Source organism: Nyctibius grandis, chromosome Z (genome assembly GCF_013368605.1).
Source record: "Nyctibius grandis isolate bNycGra1 chromosome Z, bNycGra1.pri, whole genome shotgun sequence".
Taxonomy (NCBI): domain Eukaryota; kingdom Metazoa; phylum Chordata; class Aves; order Nyctibiiformes; family Nyctibiidae; genus Nyctibius; species Nyctibius grandis.
In genome coordinates this window covers 95,483,895-95,504,840 of record NC_090695.1, presented here as the reverse complement: position 1 = coordinate 95,504,840, position 20,946 = coordinate 95,483,895, and the positions used below count along the sequence as shown (strand labels likewise).

At 36.9% G+C, this 20,946-nt stretch overlaps 1 protein-coding gene across 1 annotated transcript in view; it reads right to left on the bottom strand.

The window, feature by feature from the left end:
- The window catches only part of SDK1 (sidekick cell adhesion molecule 1), a 394,034-nt gene that overhangs the window by 203,093 nt on the left and 169,995 nt on the right, over window positions 1–20,946 (bottom strand). The window contains exon 5 of the mRNA XM_068422403.1: window positions 12,296–12,429. Within this exon, the coding sequence (XP_068278504.1) occupies window positions 12,296–12,429 (134 nt within the window). The remainder of the gene's footprint in view (window positions 1–12,295; window positions 12,430–20,946) is intronic.

Here is a 20,946-nt window from a genome sequence, read left to right as displayed (position 1 = left end):
AATTGCAAAATACATTTGTATAAATCTTCACAATAAATTCCATGGAGTTTTACAGTTCAAGAGCAGAATAGATAGGTCAGCATGAAGTCCGAGATCAATACAATAATACCACATTGAAGTATAAGTAACCATACAAAATTTTTCTATTTAAAAGCATGAAAAAGGTCCGAAAGTGATGAGTCTATAATCACAACAAGCACAAGAAAACAAACCCTCAGGCTCTAAGTTCACAGCCTGTCTAGATATATGTGAAAGCTCTCTGCACTTGTATTAAAATATACATGTAAGTAAGCAGGGCTCAAAACGAAGACAAATATTTCTGTTTTCTCTACCTTGATCTTTGTTTGCATCTCAAGTTTCCATTTTAAATTACGGAACAAAATGAACCTTAGATTTTTCAGCTAAAAAAAGATTCCCACATAACCTTTGCTTTGTGAGATAAAGACTACCAAATGAAATTAAGTCACTCCACAGTAATTCCTGGCCTTGTTCCAGGTTGGTGTGGAAAGGAACATTTGTCATGATCACTTACAATTGGAAAAGAACAGGAAAAGATCACTGTTAATGACACAGCATCGCATGCACAGGGGACTCTGCAGACCTGTCACTGCTCCACGCTGACAGCGATGGACCCGAGTAGCATCTGTACAACGAGGAACGAGATGCAGTAAGTTCGCTGCACAGAGGGATTTACAGCCTAAAAAGGCAGATTATTTAGTTCCACCTCCTTTGATACAATAGGTCCACCTGAATTATTTTGCTTCTTGGGGTTTTGTTGGTTGGTTGGTTGGTTGATTGATTGGGGGGGGGGCGGGGTTGGATGAGCATAGCACGCCTGCGAGATCCCCTTTTTATGCAATTATCCTCAGCATATTCACTTTTTAGTTTCATGGGCCTTTTTAGCCAGCTTTTAGACTTATTTATTATTCATAATCACCTTGAAAAGGCCATCTGCAATTTTAATCACTCACTACCAATTACTTTCTTTAATAGCTATGACAGCATCACTCCCAGTGATCTGATTAATCCACAAGTATAGGCGAAGGCAGCCCTGGGCATGCAGTTTCTTTCCCAGCATTTGCAGAATATACAACATTGCTGGCTTTTTAAGCCTTCACTGTCTTTACCAAGTCAGGTTAGTGAGCACACGGCTCTGCAGAGCGGATCAAAATAGAGGCAACATGGAGTAAATAAGCAAGCTTTTCTTTTTATCCCTCCTTAGTGCATAAGGAACAAGCGGGGAATAAAAAAAAAACTACCAAGTACAACTTCTTTTTCCTTCTTCATGCAATAGACTGTCCACTGCAGTATTTTCCCTGCACACAACAGCAGTAAGCTACTTGTTCTCAGCTTGTAAACATATTTAAAAGCAAATATAGCCAGACAAAATTTAATAACAATTTTGCACAAACAGGGCCGTAGAGACTAGGACATTGTGTGCACCTTCCTGGCTGCTGTATTCCTTTGTTTTTACCACAGAAAGCCTACAGTTCTTTAAAGATATGCTATTTAACAATGATGTTCTCCCAGATTATAAGAGCTGTAACTTTGTTCCCACATTCCATAGCTAAAATGATTTATCTACCATAAAAAGGCAGAGTTTTGGATTATGGCTTAGTTTTAAAGAGGCTTAAAAGTGTAGACAATAGTCTGCACATGAAAAGAAATCAGTGTTTCTATTACCTTACAGCACAGTCTGTAGGGGGAAAAAAAAAAAAATCAGAACTTGGATTACTCTGATATCTAACCACTCCCCAGATGCAAATGACAATATGTGAAACTGAGCAATACAAAAATGAAGGATAACGAACATCCTGGATCGACAATTCACAGCTCCCATGGTACAGCTAAGTGGACAAGAAATCGATGCAGGTTTTACATACATCAGGTGAAGCAAGCCACGTTACAGTCAAGTCTGAGTTTCTCTTCCTATTACAAATGAGGTAGGAAGGTCCAATTATTCTATATTACTTTAAAATTCGTAGCAAGTCCTTACTAAAACCTAAAAAGGTTTCCAATACGAAACTTTTTTTTGTTAAAATCTGGAGCAAAAATTGGTTAGTCGATTCAAAAAATCCAAACCTAGTTGCACAGCATATAAATAAGTAACTTTTATCTTGTCTACTGGACAAAACAACAGCAACAATCAAATTAAATACCTTATCATAATGTGTCTATACAAAGAAGAATATTTAAAGTTTTATAAATGTCCTTGAATCTTGCATGTCCTGCCTCTCCCATGCTTAAGTTGCAGTTGTAATCACTGTTTTTTCATTTTTGTTCTCACGCAGGCTATTGTGCGCACTTTTCGGAATTACTTGGAGAAATCATGTCTTATCTGGCAGAATGATGATACAGACATGTGAGGGGTTTCTATTCTTATTCAATTTTCCTGTTCTGTGATGTATATTGAGAAGAAATTAAAAACATCTTTAATATGAAGAGCTTTAAAAATGATAACCCTCAAGCAACCATATGTTTGTGAAAGCTTGAGATGAAAATTAGTTTTTGTAAATATGCTGGGGGGTTTTCTGCCATGCAGACCTTTAGCGTGTGTAATACAATCTTTAGGATATATTTAGGCTTTTGCAGTAACTGAGTAAGTGCAAAAGTTATTCTATTAAACATCTGTTTTGGGCATATTTATTATTCCTTATCTATATTGTTTGAGATATTTCAAGCTTGCCTAACACAATGACAGTTTAAAGAACACCATCAAATAGATCCTAAATTACTTATTTTCTATATTGAAGAGTGAGTCCTACTCCTATGAATAAAAAAACCCTATATGCTGCAAGTTTATCCAGTTCATAAGAAATAAGATGCTCCTCACTATTTTCCTAAGCAAGAGCTTTGTATCTTTTTACCCTCTTGTTCACAGGCCAGCCAGGACAACCTGTCTCACTACAGAACAGTACAAAGCTGTCACAGCCATATATTACATGGATGTTTTTTCTCTAAATGTGGTTTGTTTTTGTTTTTTAATAGCATGTTTAACCTAAAGCTCACTTCAGTAAGTTACAGATTCTTACTTTCTTGGTAAAAAGCACCTTCATTAGGGTTTAGCAACTTTAAATAAATGAAAGTTACACATCAAATACATCCAACTGTGTAAAGATAGGAAACAAAGTGCAAGATTTCAAGTCAGCTACTTAGAATACTCCCGGAGTATGGCATAGCAGAGTGGGACTCATAAGACATCAAAAGGTAATCTTCAAAAGGGGTAAATTGAAATGCGAGTCTCCAGTAGTTATTCCTTTTAAAGCTTCAGAATTATGATACTTACATAAACTGAAATGCAAAGCCCTTTACAAATGCCTCCAAATTGCTACACTTCTGTCTCCTCTGGAAGTTTTTAGAAAGTACAGTTTCTCTTGAGCATACATGATAACAAAGAAATAAACATGTCTAAAGAAAATAGTGTTTGCCAGTCCTACAGTCCCAGGAAGTGACCAACATTGGATGTTGCTTGACTTGAATAAATCTTCCGAGTTTCATAATTTCTATTACCATTATGATATTATTCATAGAATCATAATCATAGAATACCAGGTTGGAAAGGACCTCAAGGATCATCTGGTCCAACCTTTCTTGGTAAAAGCATGATCTAGACAAGATGGCCCAGCATCCTGTCCAGCTGAATCTTAAAAGTGCCCAATCTTGGGGAATCCCCCACTTCCCTGGGCAGATTATTCCAATAGCTGATTGTTCTCATAGTGAAAACTTTTCCTCTTGTGCCCAATCGGGATCTCCCCAGAAGTAACTTGTACCCATTACCCCTCATCTTTCCCACGTGACTCCTTGTCAAAAGGGAGTCTCCATCTTCTTCGTAGCCACCCTTTAAGTACTGGAACATGGTGATGAGGTCTCCCCTAAGCCTTCTCTTCTCTACGCTGAACAAACCCAATTCTCTCAGCCTTTCTTCATATGACAGGCTTCCCAGTCCTTTGATCATCTTTGTGGCGCTTCTCTGGACCATGATATTATTTATCATATCTATTTACTGGATATTAATTTTTGTAATATCATTGGCACATATTAAAAAGCTTTTCAAAGCTCCCAAAGTACTACTTAAACTTATAACTATGGACAGGAACTACTCCTCTCACACCAACAGCTGGAACTAATCATGAGCACAAAGTATTTAAACAATAATGAGAAAATTAGTTCCCTTCTCACTGCAATGAAATAGAAAAGAGAAACTAAAGAGGAAATATTTTCGTAGTAGAATGCAGTTAAGTTAGAATTGGACTATACTCTCAATTTTACCATTTTTGCCTACGAAAGATGGTTCAGTCTTGAGTAACCAACATCACCTTCTTACATCTGATTAAAACAATGTTTATTTCAGCAGCTTCCTTCATCTCGTTCCACGCTGCAGTATTAGTCCAAGACTGACTGAAGAAAAACACTGATCAAAAATGACACTTTCTTTGTTAATTCTGCAGTATTATTTTAAAAAACTGTAGGCAAATCAGTGAGATTGAAAAGTCTGTCTGTTGAACTAGTAATACTTTTCTGTCCAGAAAAGTTTTCTGGCATTTCTCTTATGTTGGTCTTCCAACAAATCATCACAGTTTGTTCAAGATGGCATTTTCCTGGATGGCATGTATAATTGATGTATGTCACATTTTATAAAATGATTGCAAGGTAAATTCAATTTTCTCTTTTCCTTGTTTGTGTCCTCTAAGAATCTCTTATCTCCACCTATCAATTACAGAGCAGTGACAGAGATAGGATACAAATCACTCCAATGAATGTAATAGCAAAAGTGATTAGAGATAGGGAGAGATTAATTGCATGTGTCAGATATAAATAAAGGGTTTAGGAGACAACGCAGGATTTTGAGCCTTGTGGGTATTCCAGATCTCTTACAGACACAAAACCTCAAACCTTACAAACAGACAAGTGTAACAAGAAGCTATGTTAAAATTATGAATTAGAGTATAGAAACTTCAGCATCTGCCATTTTTTCAGAGCAGAATGCATAATGTATGTACATATGCCAAAGGAACATACACTTAATTTGGGTGCATTTCCCTGGCTTCACCAGCTAGCAATGTGTCCCCATAACAACAGGGTTATATTAGTTGCATTTGGGAGAAAAGGAAAGAACTATTCTTTCCGTAAACCATGTCTTTAAAGCTTTATTACATTTGTTGATGCAACACAGTGAAGATTAAGTGCCAGATACTTAAATACGTTTTATGCTGATTTTGGCTGTTTAAGTTCTCTTTGACAGTAAGATTGAAAAAAAATCTTACAGAAAGTTTATTTTATTATCTTTCCATTACAAAAAGACATCATCCTCTATTAGAGTTGATATATTTAAAATATTATAATGAATCTGAGGAAAGACAACTAGCAGTTGAGTTCTACTAGCAAAGGAGACACCAGCTGCCTGGGACAGAGGCTGCAGCAGATGCAAAAGTGCATCATGTGTGGCAATAAGTATTATCAAAAATAGTCCATTGGAATAAGAAATTGGAGACCAACCAATATTTCTGCTACTTATCAGAAAAAGCACTGATAGAATATTTGGGTAAAGCCAAAGAAAAGCTCAAGCTGCCACAGAGGTTTCTTGGCTCAACGTTATCATTCCTGCAGTTTAGCAATCTATCATCTTAACCACAGGTTTCCCTCTATATCACTACAGTTAAAGAGTGAAGAAAGTTTTCCTTTAAGGAGAAGAAAGGTAGAGAATTATGGAAAAGACCTGGCTGAAGCTTTAAAAAAGAGACAGACAACAATGAAATTTGAAGTTCAAGAAAGCTGATAAATCCTGAACATCATCTGTTATTTCTTTGTAATGCATATAAAATGACTCTACACTGCAATACAGTATCCCTTTTGCAGTAGGTAATAGGGTAAACCATTGAGATTTTCAGCCTCCACTGAAATACCTAGCTCTGGATAAAGCTTAAATTAACATTTCTTCCAATATATCAAAACCAAATCTTTAACACTAACTTTTTGTTATAACTGTAATTGTTACTAAAATGTATTTGACTTAAATATGTACATATATGTCTTAAAAGCATGGTCAAGTTGTACTCAATCTGTTCTCAAAATAATAAGAAACAAAGATCCCCATTTGAAAATGTATACCTTCAGAATTAGAGCAGATTTGAGCTACAACTGAAGAAAAAGCATCAAGGCAGACAGTATTTTACAAGGATATTAAAGATGGCGTTTACGCAGAATTTATTCCTAAGGTTCAGCTTTAAATACCAAACACTTCTACAGTCGCCTCCAAATTAACTTTTTGGATAACAAAAGAACATTAAGTGACCATCAAAGTGAAAGGCACACATTTAGTCATGAAACCACACATGACAACCCCGAGGGTATCCTTCCTGGAAATTCTGCTTGACAAAGAAAAAGCAAAGCCTGTGTAGAAAATGGGAAAGGAAAGAAGTGTCGTCATTTCAGTGACTTAAGACCAGCGCACAGAGGGCTGAGCTGTGCTACGTTGGACTTTGCCAGTATTTGGTCAGAACCTCAGGCAATCATGTACAATCATGGCACAGAAACGCCATTTCATTTCATCCCATAGTCCTTCTCCTTCCCCCACCAAGAAAAAAAAAAAACAAACCATCATTGAAGCACTAATTTCACTTCAACAGCACTGACCTAGAGAGGCTAAGCGAAGTGAATTCCCTTGGATGAACTAAAAAAAGTTTGACAAGTTTATAGAGCTTGCGTGAATTTGACCTCAGAATAGAAATATCTATTCCCCAGGGGTGCCAGCCCATTCCTTTTTTTTTTTTTTCCTGCCTACACCTGAAAGCTGGAACTAGCTATGAAAAATTCATGCAGCAGTTTGCTTCAAACATGTCCATGAACGGTCCTCAACATCTGCTAACTTGAACAAACCTTGACGGTTAATATGAAAAATTATATTAGTGAAATGCTCTCTTCCAGAGAGGAATACATCTGCTCAGAAACTTCTGAAAACTTATCTTCTTAACAAACCTGACAGAAGGGTGTCAAAAGTAATATTCCACCAAATACACCGACAGGTAACGTGGCACTTTTTTCCCCCACTTTCTTTCCTAACAACATAAAGAATATTTCATTTTTACAGACACTGAAAGTGACCTAAACATCGCATGCAATCATAAGGACCTTTCTTTCTAATAGAAAAACAAACAAAAACTTTCAGTGCAAAATCAGTACCCTGCGAGTCTGAAATGGGACTCTTCCCTTCTGTAAAATTTATGCTTTGATACATTAAATTGAAGAACAAAATAGGCACCAACCAGAAACAAACAGGGTCTATTTAGCCTCATGTCAATGTCTGCCGTAATGGAATAAACTTCTTGTTGAAAGGGGAAGCTGGGCAGAACAACTTGACATACGCATATCTGAAATTAATTGCAATGCAACCAAGCCAGGAGTTTAGTTTTCAGTCCCCAACTTTTTTTTTTTTAAAAAAAACTTTTTTTTTTTTTAAGCATTGCCAGTGCTCAAGGGAAAAATTTGTCTTCATTAAATGATAATTGGGTTTATTATCTTTGACTCTTCAGAAATGCTGGCTGGCAAGGTTTTTAAAATTTTCATCAATCTTGTTTTCTGTTTTCACAAAGCCTGCATCAGAAAACGACGTCAGTCTGCAGAACACTCTGTATCTCCTAGTGTTATGAATAGGTCTTGAGACTATCTAATTTACTAATAAATCTATTGAAGCGACATGCATCTCAATATTTCACAGCTTAACAAGAAGGTCCAGAAGCAAGGCCCTGAATTGCAGTTCCAGATGATTAGCGCTGCAAAACCAATTGAAGTAGGAGCATCGGAGCTGTCAGAACAGCTTACACATACCAACCTTTTGCAAACTTGCCATTTAAATCATTTACTGGGGGACACTGTCTCAAATTTTTCATAAAATACTTCGACTAAGGTCTGAAATAGCAGTGCATACTGTTAAAAGTTTCTAAGACTGGGCCAATAGTGCTCACATCTACAGCGTTGCATTGAAGTTTATAAAAGAAGAATCTCAGCACGGCTTTTCGAACTTCTAAAGTGGCACCAGAGTCTTGCCATTTCATGTCATAAAGTAACATGCTCCCCCTTTCCTGCAAAAAACACCTTCATGCATAAGTGGCACAGCCTACAGCAAAGTACTATGTATCAGGTTTAGTTTGGTCTTGTGGGTTTTTTGGTTTGGTTTGGTTTTTTTTTTTAAGTTCCATTCTACAACCATAAGAGGTTTGGTGCAGAGTCTCAGGGAAATTTAGCTGATACACGGAGTATGGCCTTCAAGGAAATACACTTTTATGATGGCCTTACTTCAATGAACACTTCAATCTAAGTGTCCTGCCAACACTGGTAAGATCAAAAGCATGTCATTTTATCCCCCTGACAAGCAAGAGAGTCTTTAGGAAGAGATCTTATCATCTGTGCTGCAGTGTATGTCTGCTGGTGGGAGAACGGCCGCAAAAGAAAAAGCCTAAAGACTTAAGGATCGGTTTAAGATATTATCATCAAATCTATTGTCGAATAGATGGAAACAGGAAAGAATATTAAGGATTTCCCAATTGTTTTTATTGAAAAGCAATGTTTATATCTAAGAAGCTTTTAACAGCTCAGTGATATATTAACTCTCACGCCTCTCTGGTTAAGTTGGGAAGTTCCACCAATGGAGTTAATACTGAAATCCTCCAAAACAACAGGGAGGAAGTGATGTATTTGAGTCAAAAAGCAAACAGTTTCGTTACTCAACTTTCAGACTTTCCAATTTTCCTAATCAAAATTTTGTGTTATTTACATGAAAGCTGGGACATATAGGCAAAATTTTCATTAGCTTAGTATACAGTTCAACTGACTTTAAGACATGTTAAATTTAAGACTAATTTATGACATCGCATACTAATTTCAGATGTGACGTTATTCCCAATATGCTGCCTGTTGGACATCATTTTTATTTCACCAGAGCCGGTCACCTCAGAGATGATCTAAACCTCTTGAAATCAGTGGAAACATGTCCTCTTGAAAGAAATGACCATTGTTTTCAAGCATAGTTGGACTGGGCCTCATACAACGACCTGGACTTTCAAATTAAGACCCATGGTTTTAGAGGGCAGGCATGCAGAAAACCAGTGTTTAACCAAGCTAGGGACTCAACTGTTAAGGAAAAATACTGCTCAATATTTGTATCTTCTCATGGAGTGACCATATCTATTGGCTAATGCATCTTTAGTGCAAAGCATATGTAAGGAATGAAGCATCACAGTGACGCATCCTGGGTATGTATCTGAAAACACCAAGATGTCGTAAAGATCTGTTAATTTTCATTAAATCCAGGCATTCTCATGCCTACATTTTCAATGTCTGACCAACCTCAGAATGTATAGAAAAGCAAACCCAAGCACAGCAGAAGCAACACTGACAAGGTACAAGGCTTTCTTTTGAAGCTGTTTTCCAACTTCCATTCATTGTGTTTGTAATCAGGCAGCGATGGGTGGGTGTAAGACTTCATGCCACTTGGGACTCAACGAGCTATACGTTACTGACAAAAACCAAAACGTCTTTACCTTTAACACTCAAGAGCCCTACTAGAGGATGCATCATGATTGGGGCTTTTAGACTGTATTTTTGAAATGTTCAACATCCTCAAATCGTCTTATTCAACATGAATCAAATATAGTTATTAACTGAAGGACAGTTTAGTGTATTTTCCAGACGTCGCTCAAACTCCATTTACGTTCAGCCACAATTCAACATTGACTTTAATCTGCAACATAAAGCCCTATAACTCATCTTCTGCTTTGCTCAGGGCTATACCTTTCTCCTCCTGTCAGTCTTGTATTTCGGACCAGAACAGGACAGCTTACAGCTTTCTCAGCTGTTAGACTGATTCTGCAAATGTGCTTTTCCTACAGGCTGGAGCAAGTCTGACACCGATATCCTTCAAGGAATAACAAGCTATGCATATCTAACACTGTGGATGACTGGCCTGGGAATTATCTATACTTTCTTTCCTTTTGCCCTCAATAAAAGTGGCAATATGCATGCTGAGTCATGTAGCAAGGTTGTACTCAATAATTAATATATAATCTACTCACACAGAAATTGGATATTCCACTTCACTTGTGGTTTATTTGATTTAGACTAAACTGTTTTTAAATTTTATACGTGTTCTAATGGAAAATGACAAGTGTCATCACTCTTATCATCTGATAACATTCAGACAGCAGCAATTCAATGTGACATCTTCCATACCTAGATGTAGCTTTAACAATCTGTTTCCAACCACTTGCTGGAATTCTTTATTACTCTTCTAAAATACATCATTTTTCTGCAACCACTCTCTGCATATTGCTTCAGGACTGTATTTTTGCCTGATTATTTTCTGTTACCGGACCAAAAATGTTTATTCACTTCTACTTAATGTATCACAGAGGTTTCTTCCTCAGATCAAAGTTCAGAATGACCATGTTAATATCATTTTCTTTACAGACACTGTAATGCCTTATGGTCAGTGCCTTTCTTCAACACACACATAGCATTAATAATCCTGGATATCAAGATGACAATCTGAAAACCTCATTGGCCAATATTAATTTTAACAAGCAAATCCATTTTTTGCTTTCCATCTTGCCTCATTATTCATTTTCTTTTATCCATTTAATCTTTCCTATTTTTCATATTCCAGATAGACTTTGCACTCATGGTATCAATGTACGCATTTTGAAGTGTTTTCTTTTCCATATGCCTGTATTACCTTCTGCTTTGCATAGCACTTGTTATGCATGCATGATCACAGACTATTTCTAGCATTAATTAAGATATGAAATTAAAGTGGGAAGTACATTATTGGTCACATAATACAAACAATACAAATTTGCTTTAAAAATGAAATTACTAAAGCGTTAGCAAACCTCTTTATACTGTCAGAAATAATAATGTTTACAATCGACATGCCACAGTAGAGCCAGAATTCACAAGTGGATTTGGAATATTATTTCCACTTCAGAAAGATACATATAAAAACTCTGAGAAGTTCATTTAGTTCATAAACTTATCTGGGAAGAAAACACAGGTTTGTCTCTTCTCCTGTCTGTTACCACACAGCTTCTACTCTCAGTGATCCCTGATCCCACTAACAGGGCTTCCATTGTTTGTGTAAGAACAGCTTTCCTTGAAATCTGATTAGGAATTTCAGCAGAAAATTCATATTTTCTTAGAAATTAAATGTTTCACACAAACAAAATGTTTTTGATGAACTTCTGACAAACATAAGCATATTTCCAAAAGCAATTTGCTAGATTTCCTGCCCAGAAACCCAGACTCCCAAGTGTTGCTATTGTAAGGAAACGAGCCATAGGGATTGTCTCAAATTTAATGGTATCCAAGATCAAGAGATCTTGGGCATCTCTTCATGCCAGCTGATCTAGGGTTGAGCCTTGCATCTTCTAGAAGCCTAAACCATAAGAGTAGCCTGTCAGTAAAGCTGCTAGCGTCAGCAACAATTTACCCAGTCATCACTTCCTTTTCTCTACAATCAAAAATAGAAACTTCCACATTCACACAGACTAACACACTCCATCTCGCCGCTACATTAAAAACCCCTTTACCAAATGCCCTCAGAAAGGAGTCAACCCATTCTACATGTTGAGAATATTAGTTTTTCATACAAACACATTCACTAAATGTTTTACAATAGTTTACACATGCATATTTTTGCTGAATGTGCACATTAGTACATTTAGCGTGCAGTCACTTTTCTGACCCCATTGCTCTGCTGCTTTTCCTTCCCCTTTGCTGTAAATTCTACTCATGGAATACCTCTGTAATGGTAGGTGTTAATACAATTCGCACAATGCAAAATAATAAGTAATAACAATGAAATGCATGTTCCCTGGGACTCTGTGATAACTCCAGGTAAAAATAATGCTATTGACTGGGAATAGACTCATTAATAAAATTGCACTCAGAAGAGTGACTTGTTTACTTATGCACAAGGGAAAACAATACATTATAAACCCCTGCATTAAAAAGAAATTATGATCACAACTTCACAACAAACAGAGAGGGATATCATCATGTACCTGCCCTACACAAAGTAAAACATCAGACAAAAGGCTTTGAGGGTGATTTGTCGAGGACGTACACTCTCTTAGGTCCCTCTTATTGCAGAAGGAGTTCAATGTGCTCCAAAACAACCAGGAAAATTTGAGCTCCTTTAAAGATCCAATCCTTTGTTAGCAAGACTCTTTATTAGTGTGGACTTTTGTGAATACTGTCTGCAACCTCAGTACAACATTGCGTTTTCTGGAATTTGGATACTCACTTGCTATGCTGAGATGAATGAACGGACTTGTCTTGTTCTCCCCATTCTTTTCGTTGACTGCCTGGAAATAGTAGGCTCCTGCGTCGGTCACTGATGTTGCAAGGATGACCAGCTGATTCTCTAGTGTGATGGCTCTGTTTAGGAAAGAGAAAGATCATGTTGAAACCAGAAGAATGGTATCGACTAGGCAAAAATTGTACAACACTTCAGACTTGACAGAGTGATATGATACTCACCGGTCATCTAAACCAAGATGTTGTGGAACCAAAACCAGCCTGATTTCAAACACATTCACAAAGTAATACTTAAGATCTTTAATGCCTCTAGGCCTTTTCTCTGTTTAGATTGTGTAAGATACGTATGGTGACATGCACAAAGCTACAACATATGAAACTAGAACAGTTTAAAGGGCGGTAAGTAGTTACACAAGAAATTGCAAATGACAACAGAGACTGATAGCCTGCAAACTGCATCGTTTGGGTTGATGACAGTCCTGGCAAACATCAGCATGCTGCAAAGTCAGTTTTATTGAAAACCTGCCCACCAAGTGAAAGCTACCCTATTAAAGGCTGACACTCAGGGAATAACAACACCTAGTTTAGTGAAAAGTAAAAATCAAAGGCAGCAGAACTTGAGAAGGTAAACTTTCAGTATTTATGGCATCACTAATTATCACATCATCACAAACAAGAACATTGACAAGTTAGAGCCTAATTGATATACACAGATGACCTGCATGTAGACGGGGAGGGAAGAGTTTTCATTTAACCTAAAGCAGGTAGGAAAGCACAACCCTGTAGTTAACACTGGTGTAGTCCTGACGGAGTCAATAAATGTCATTGTATAACACAAGTCTATTCTCGCTTAGGGCTGCTACATAACAAATGTGTCTATAAAGTCCCTTGTAGGTAACATTACCCATTTGCACTGCAATAGGCTTGGTTACTTTGCATTTTACATGCATATGATGGTCTTTTCTTGACTATACAAGATAAAGATTTAATCTAGAGACAACATGTAAAACTTTAAGAGCTTAACTAAACAGGACATGGGAAGCTCAAAAATCAGATAAGAATAACAGAAGGTGTAAAGTTCCGGAGAAAGCCTGTGGAGCAAGAGCTGACATTAATGCAGACTGGGACAGGCACAAACTTGGAAATCTGAATGCAAGACTCGGAGCAAGAAACTCCTACCTTCACTCATATGACTTGATGAGAAGCCCCACTGAGTTCAGCTGTGCTATTAGTCATATCCTCAAGCATGAGGTTGAAATAACACATAAAATTATTATACTGGATGAAACAAGTTCGTACATCAATAGGCCTCAAAAAGAGGCAGTGCTAAGTCAAAGTAGTCGTACACTAATCAATCAATAATGAACGCTCCTGCATTTCTTCTTCCTGTTTTGGCATGGTTTGGTTAACATTAATTATCAACAACTATTTTGCTTTTGAAAAAGCATTTAAAGCAATAAGGGAAATCACACATTCCTACCGTAGCATACTAGTGTTTGCACGTAGATAGGGGGCATAGAAAATGACACGGAACATAGCAGTGTTCAAATGCTGTGTGTTTTATTCACACCACTTCTATTTTCTAATGTGGATACAAATACTGAACTTCGATAAAGCTATCAGTCGATACCAATAAATAAAAATATGAAAAATATATAAGGCTATATTTTCATCCCTGATTGTACATCAGCCAAAGACCCTGTTTACGTTATCTTCATTGACAGTTTTTATTATAAAAACTGTTAAAAAAAAAAAAAGAAATCACAGTATGACTTTTTTCTTTATTCAATGAACCTGTACTAGTTTAATCGACTTAGAAAATTAATCAAAGACACTGTGATAGATTTACAGAGTGGGGATATAAAATGCAATTAATATGACATTTGATAAAGCAAATAAAGATAAAATTCCAATGAAGTGCTAATAATTGAATATTAAAAGCAAATGACATTTACATTAATTTCTACTTTAGTTCTACAGAAAGTAACATTAGAAAGATTCATTGAAAATACTGAAATATATTTCAGACTGCTTGGATGCCAGCTGCAACTGTACCCAAAGTTTTAAAGGTGATTCTTGAATACTGGTGAGACGCACACTGTTACTATCTGTATTAAACTGGCTGGAAATTTTGACCTGTAAACCATTACACTCATTACATACTAATCAAGAGCAAAGGGAATTAAAATGTATTTATTAAGAAAATTGTTCAAAATGAAGGTTTTTTTAATTGTAATACACAAATATTTATTAGTGTGAGCAAAATGTGACATTTGAGCAAAATGTAAATAAATTTTAAAAATTAAATGAACAAATGATCAGTGCAGAAGGGCTAAAGATTATGAATTACATGTTCAAAATAGTGGAAAAAGTTTGATATTAATTTGTACAGAAAAAAAAGAAGTAGAAGACAAAGCAACTACTGAAGACAACTCTTTGGGGTCATCAATTACATAGTCAAATTAATGTTAAATTAAAAACCCCAAAATGAGTTATTGATACCTTAATAGTTCTGTGAAAAATGGAACGTTTCAATATCATTAACTGAAGACGTGTACAGAGCAAGACACGAGCCTTCGCAGGCTGCAGACTCTGGGAGCTTTATTTAGATCAAGTATGAGCCTTGTGTATCAGGAAAATCAATTAGTCATGTTTTAAGGACTCATTAATTCCAATGTTTCTAAACCATCCGAAGACTCATGCCCCAGCCCTTACCAGGGTTGCAGCCGCTTTTTGCACAACAGTTGCACAGAACGCCCTAAAATTGGCTCAACATGTTTTCCTGGGTTTATTGTTTGTTTTCATTGTCTGACATAACTTGTAAATTATGACAGCACCACTCTAACGTTCCAAGGAAAATCTGATTCCCGGCTGCTCAGTTTACCAGCGTATTTGAGGAAGATGACTGCAGCAGATGAAGTGGACCTGCCAGCAATTCATACCCAGCACAGAATTCATGAAAAATATAAATATTGCTTTTTTAAAGCAATATCGAATTTAACTTAATCTAACATTTTCAAGACAGGAGCAACCGGCAAGTAAACTAAGCAGACTGATCCTTCGGGATTCCTTCAGCATAGGGAAAGAAGCATTTTAAATCATACTTTTTAATAGAAGAATTTTTAAAATTTCTCTGGAGCTCAGTGGAAGCCTATAGGGAACAGCAGCCAATATACAGACAGTGCATGTCTGCGAGTGGTAGGCAGTTATAATGATGGATTCAGTGTTATGGTGTCCTACAAGCATTTCAGTGATACCTTCACCACAAAGCAGCCAGAGACCAGAACAGATTGATCTGAAAGCAAATGTAAGTCGGGCCTTTGAAGCCACAAGCCATGTTTATGACCTGCTGCCTAACCAAAGACTACGGTCTGACGGGACAGGAAAAGGCAGCAATGATGGACACAAGCCATTTTATACACTCAGGTCTTCTAAGCATCTGAACGTGTAAATGGGCTCCTAATGAGGTTTTCATCACTTCCATTTATTGCAGCCAGAATTTAGCACTTAGGTACGCTTTGGGATCTTTAATTGCAGCCTTCTGAATTGTCCCAAAAGTGTAAAAAAATCTGGTGCAAATAATCTAAGTTGGATCTAAATCTTACAGAAATTATTCTGTTAACATCAGCGGAACATGAATCAGGCCTTTGGAAGTAAAGAGAATTTTCCAAAGGGGATACCATTATTAAGGCATTTAAGACAATGTTTTTGCAGTTAAAAAAATTTTTGTCCTCTGAAATTTGCATAATTTATTAAAATGCTGCAGGATCTTAAATAGGTGGATTTCACATAAAAAACACTAATGGAAAATACCAAAATCTACTCTACAAGTGGATAATTCCCAAAAGTTAAGTATTTGTTAGGTTATTAGTCTACCAGATTACATGATAAATAGATAATGCTACGTTATAAAAACATCATAAAACAAAAATCACAGAGTAACCTGATTAGGCTTTCTCTTAGAAGCCTGCCATCTGCTCATGAACCAGTGTGCAATATTTTAGTACAGAGGCCTTCATAAAGCCTCTTTTCCAATATTATCACCAGCTAATACAAATATCAATCCCTCTTTACAAGATATTTTTTACTAGAAAACCTCTGTTCCCCTTTTAAAAAACCTTTTGTCCACCTTACACAGCAAGCACCAATCTTTCTTCACGAGCCAGACACCACACAGTAACAGTGATGTTAATAGAAAAGGGAGAGATTATGGAGTAATAACAACATAATTACTGAAAGACTTCCCCCATGGATTTCCCCCTTTGGAAAAACATACAGATACATTGCAGTTAAACACACAGCTGTTCAAGTGAAATCCTGACTCAGAGTAGTGCATGCATGGCTTAACAGAGTGAGCATTTCACCACCCATGTGTCTTCCAGTTCTGATGGGGAATTATTAATCACAATTATTTAAATACATGTCTTTCACAAACAGTCCATGTTTTTCAGGACTCAATCACAGAGCAAAATATTAGTGTGTGTGCTACTGAGCAAGATGTCCATAGCAACAAATCACTAAGAGCTCTGACTGGATGCCAGTTTTACAAAATATTACTCAGGTTCCAGGTATATTGTTACTGCAAATCAACCACCTACTAATAAAAATTTAATATTCAATGGCTGTGTAAGTATAAAGTATAACTACACAAATTAATACATTGATTTTACAATCAATGCTAATTTACACTATTGCTTCTCTAGCTATGCCACAGCACAACATGTGCTTCTAGGAAGCAGCTGAGATTTCTAGTCAGGGAAGGTTCCCAAGGTTACACAAGAACAACCAAGACAGTCCTAATTGCCAGGCAGAGGTTGAATACTATTGTGAAACGAAGACTAGCCATTGACAGGTTTAGCAGATATATTTCCAGGAGGAAATGAGAGAAGCAGCAGAATTTCCATGTTTTAAGCTTGGCTTCCCTATTCTCTAGCACTAATTTTGGAGCTTGCAAGGTCTTGGTTTAATAAGGCTGTCGACATTATTCCCCACGTTTGCTCATGAACACATTACACAAAACCTGTTCTGTGTAAAGTGAGTGTAAGGCTGGAACAGAAATGGATGGAAAACTGTACTTGACAAATCATCAGTGATCCACTACCTGACTGGAAAGTTATATCCGGTAGAAACCCACAGCGTCTGTCTTTGGCCTGGCATTATTTAACATTTTCATTGGTGTTTGCTGACTGAATATATATTTCACTTACTAAATCTGCAGATGAAGTCCCAAAGACTCTGGGAGACAGAATTAGAATTCCAAATGCAGAAGACCTGTTCAAGGCTCTCCACAAGACTGAAGCTTACAGTTCGGTGAACAAATTCAAAACGTAGTATTTGAGAAGGACTCACTGCAAAACAGGCAAACCTCACAAGAGGGTGTGCAAACAGCAGTACCATTGGAAAACTTAAGAAATAGCCCTGTTTCTCACTCAGTGTGGCCTACACTCAGTTTTGGCTATCGGATTTAAACACATGGGCTTGTCAAGAAGAATCAAAAAAAACCTCCAAACCACACCAGAACCTTCCACTTCCTTCCCCTGCCAACCATCCAACCCCAAAGAGTAATCTAGAAAACGTGACATGCATAAGAATACTCAAAAAACCCCAAAAAAGTCATCACAAGTGTCTTCACATATGTACAGGCTGTTGCAAAAAAGTATCCCGGATTTAAGCAGAATCATCAAATATTGAGTCTTGTTATAAAAACCTTAGCAGTTAGCCCTCAGAAAAGCTTATTTTTAGTCTTTGGAGATAAAGGCTCACAGAAAGGATACTCAGATGAATCATCCCAAATATATGTTTAAAATCATGCTCATAACAAGCAATTACTGGTCTAGAGATTAAAAAAACCCACAAAACAAACTCCAAGATAATCACTACATAACTGATCATGAAAGAGATGTTTGCAGTGAGAGACAATGCTACCACTCCAGAAGCAAGCAATTACAGAAACAAACTAAGGAACAATATTCATAAGTGCACTACTTACGTTAAAATGTTCCTTTTCTCCCCCCAGGTTTTCAGCAGCTTCAAATCTTATTTAACACAACTTAATTATTATCACACAACTTCACACAACTCTACTCCTTTGGTTTTGTTATTCTTTTTTTATTATTACATTTTAAGCAACAAGACTTAGTACAGCTGATATAAGTACCTATGTGTGCTTAAATCACAGCTCTTGGGTGTTATCTTGCTGAACCACACTGGTGTGTGCCTGGATGTGCTAATCCAGCAACAGCAGTTCCCAAACTAGAAGAAAAATCCAGACCTTCAAGACAAAATATACATCTCGGTCAACAACAGAAACCAAAGACTTGGAACAAAACAAGTAAATTTTCTCGTTTCCTCTTCTTATAAAACTCTTACTGCATTCAATATATTTGTAAACAGAGTATCTATTTTCTTCTCTCTCCAGTTTTTATCATACAATCAACACATTCAACTCCACTCGTGACATCACTGTCTGTTGTTATGGACATAGCTAGCAACGACTGGGAAGAAGAATAGTGGATTTTTTTTTTTTAATATAAATGGGTTATTTAAACAAAACATTGCAGTTAAAAAGTATCACAGGTTGTTGACCTACACAGCTGGCTGACTTCACTGACAGCAAGCACAAAGACTATTTGTAATCCTTTGGGATTTTATAGCTCAATTTTCAGATACAGATATGAATATTGCTCCACTTTATGGTATTTCTCCTGAATTGATTATTCAAGGTGCTATGGTTTTCACTGTTTTTTTCCCTTTCCTTCACTGTGAAAGGGAAACTTCTGTTATTAAATTATATCTTCATTTCTGATAAAACATGTCAGCATAATGGTATGTGGCACAGTGGTTTGTAGTCAAGTATTAAAGACCTTCTGTTGCATATTGTATCTTCATCCCATTATTTTACTGAGGTATATACTACAGAGTAACAAAGGAATGTAAGGCAAGACTGTGAACTGCACTAACTATAAGACAAATCAGCAGTGGTACAGCCCTATCACAGGGCAATGCACTGAAGGGTTAATTGATTATATGACAATGACAAAGAAAACTTCAGCCTCTTAACAGATACATTTAGACATGCCACAACTGTGCCTACTTAGACGCTCCCAACCTCTGTTTATCCGTGTTCCTGAATCTGCCTCAGGATCATCTCTGCCATTTTATTCCTGATTCCACACACACCTCTTTCAAAACCATCTCCATTTTCCCATAGGTGTAGCTGAGAATAAGGTTTGGCACAGCTGTTGCTGTATAAACATATCTAGTCTCAGGGACTAAAAAAAATCTGTGCCACAGCAACTGAAGTACCCACAGAGTTTGGAAAGAAAATTTCAAATCTCAGACAGATCAATGGAAATCTCTTTCTAATACATTTGGTCAGCTTTCTCAATTGAAACAACTCCTTCTTCAGCAGCTAAATACATGCACATGAGTGTATTTAAAACTGATATACTGAGTACACACAGCATTAACAGAAATCACCTGGCTGTAATCATGAAACCTAATGGCAGCTGCATTTCAGTGAAGACAAAACGGCCACACACATTGTGGAAGACCTCAAGCGGATGGCACCTTCAATGACTGTTTATTATCACATGAGCTAAAGGCTTGTTTTTCTCCTAGTGCCAGAAAAATATATATCCATGTTACAAACACTACTTGCAAACTTACCACAGCAGCCCTACAAGTGAGAAGAGCAGCCCCGAACCAGCCGCTCAACTCCTTTAGGTGACCCAAAATACAAGTATGTTGAAATAAACAGGAGAATTTCAAGGGATAGAAAAATTAGTCCAGCCATAACTTATTACACACTTGTTTTGAGGAGTAGTAGGGAATGTTACACTCCAGAACTAACAGTCTAGTAGTCCATTAGTTTTTAGCGTTACTTCTCCTTTTAATAGCATCAAATCTTCAAACAAAGAGCATGGATATGGTAAAAAGTAGCAAGTGAGCCGAGCATCAACCTCTGCTGCTGCCAAAGAGCAGGGGTACTGAGTAGCAATAGCACAATTTATTTAGACAAGTTTTACTACGAAAGGTAATTAAAGATGTAGTGGCCTGGATCAATACAACAGCTAACGCTGCCTAAGTAGAGTGTTGCAGTTTGCTGAGACTAGCATTTGTGTTACTGCTGCAAATTCATTGTACAATGTTATTATACAATACCTTAGGTTTGCTGTCTACATCAAAACAGGGATTTTGTGTAGTTATTTCTACTCAGACACCATTAAGACATATACTATTGCTACACAGCACGACTTGAGCATAAGCCTGGAAGCCAAGTATATCCAGGTTTTGCCAGTGACATGTAGCTTTTGGTGAGTTATTTAGCCTTTCAGTCTGCATGTTTTGCCAAGAGAGAAAAAGGATAATACATGTATGTATTTCTTTTTATGCTGAAAAATTTATCTACAGGCTTAAATAGTTAATAACTCTAGCACTGAGAAGATGCTGAAGATTATGTAAGTGCTAAATCTTAATACTGTTCACTCTTCCCCCTTGCATTTCAGTTTGACTATCAGGTATTTTGTTACAACTTTAGGCAAAGCAGCTTCTTGCTTTCTGATTTTCAACTGCTTTAACATCTCCTGAATTATACACACCAGGCAGGTGAGCATCGCTTTCCAAACACCAGTCTTC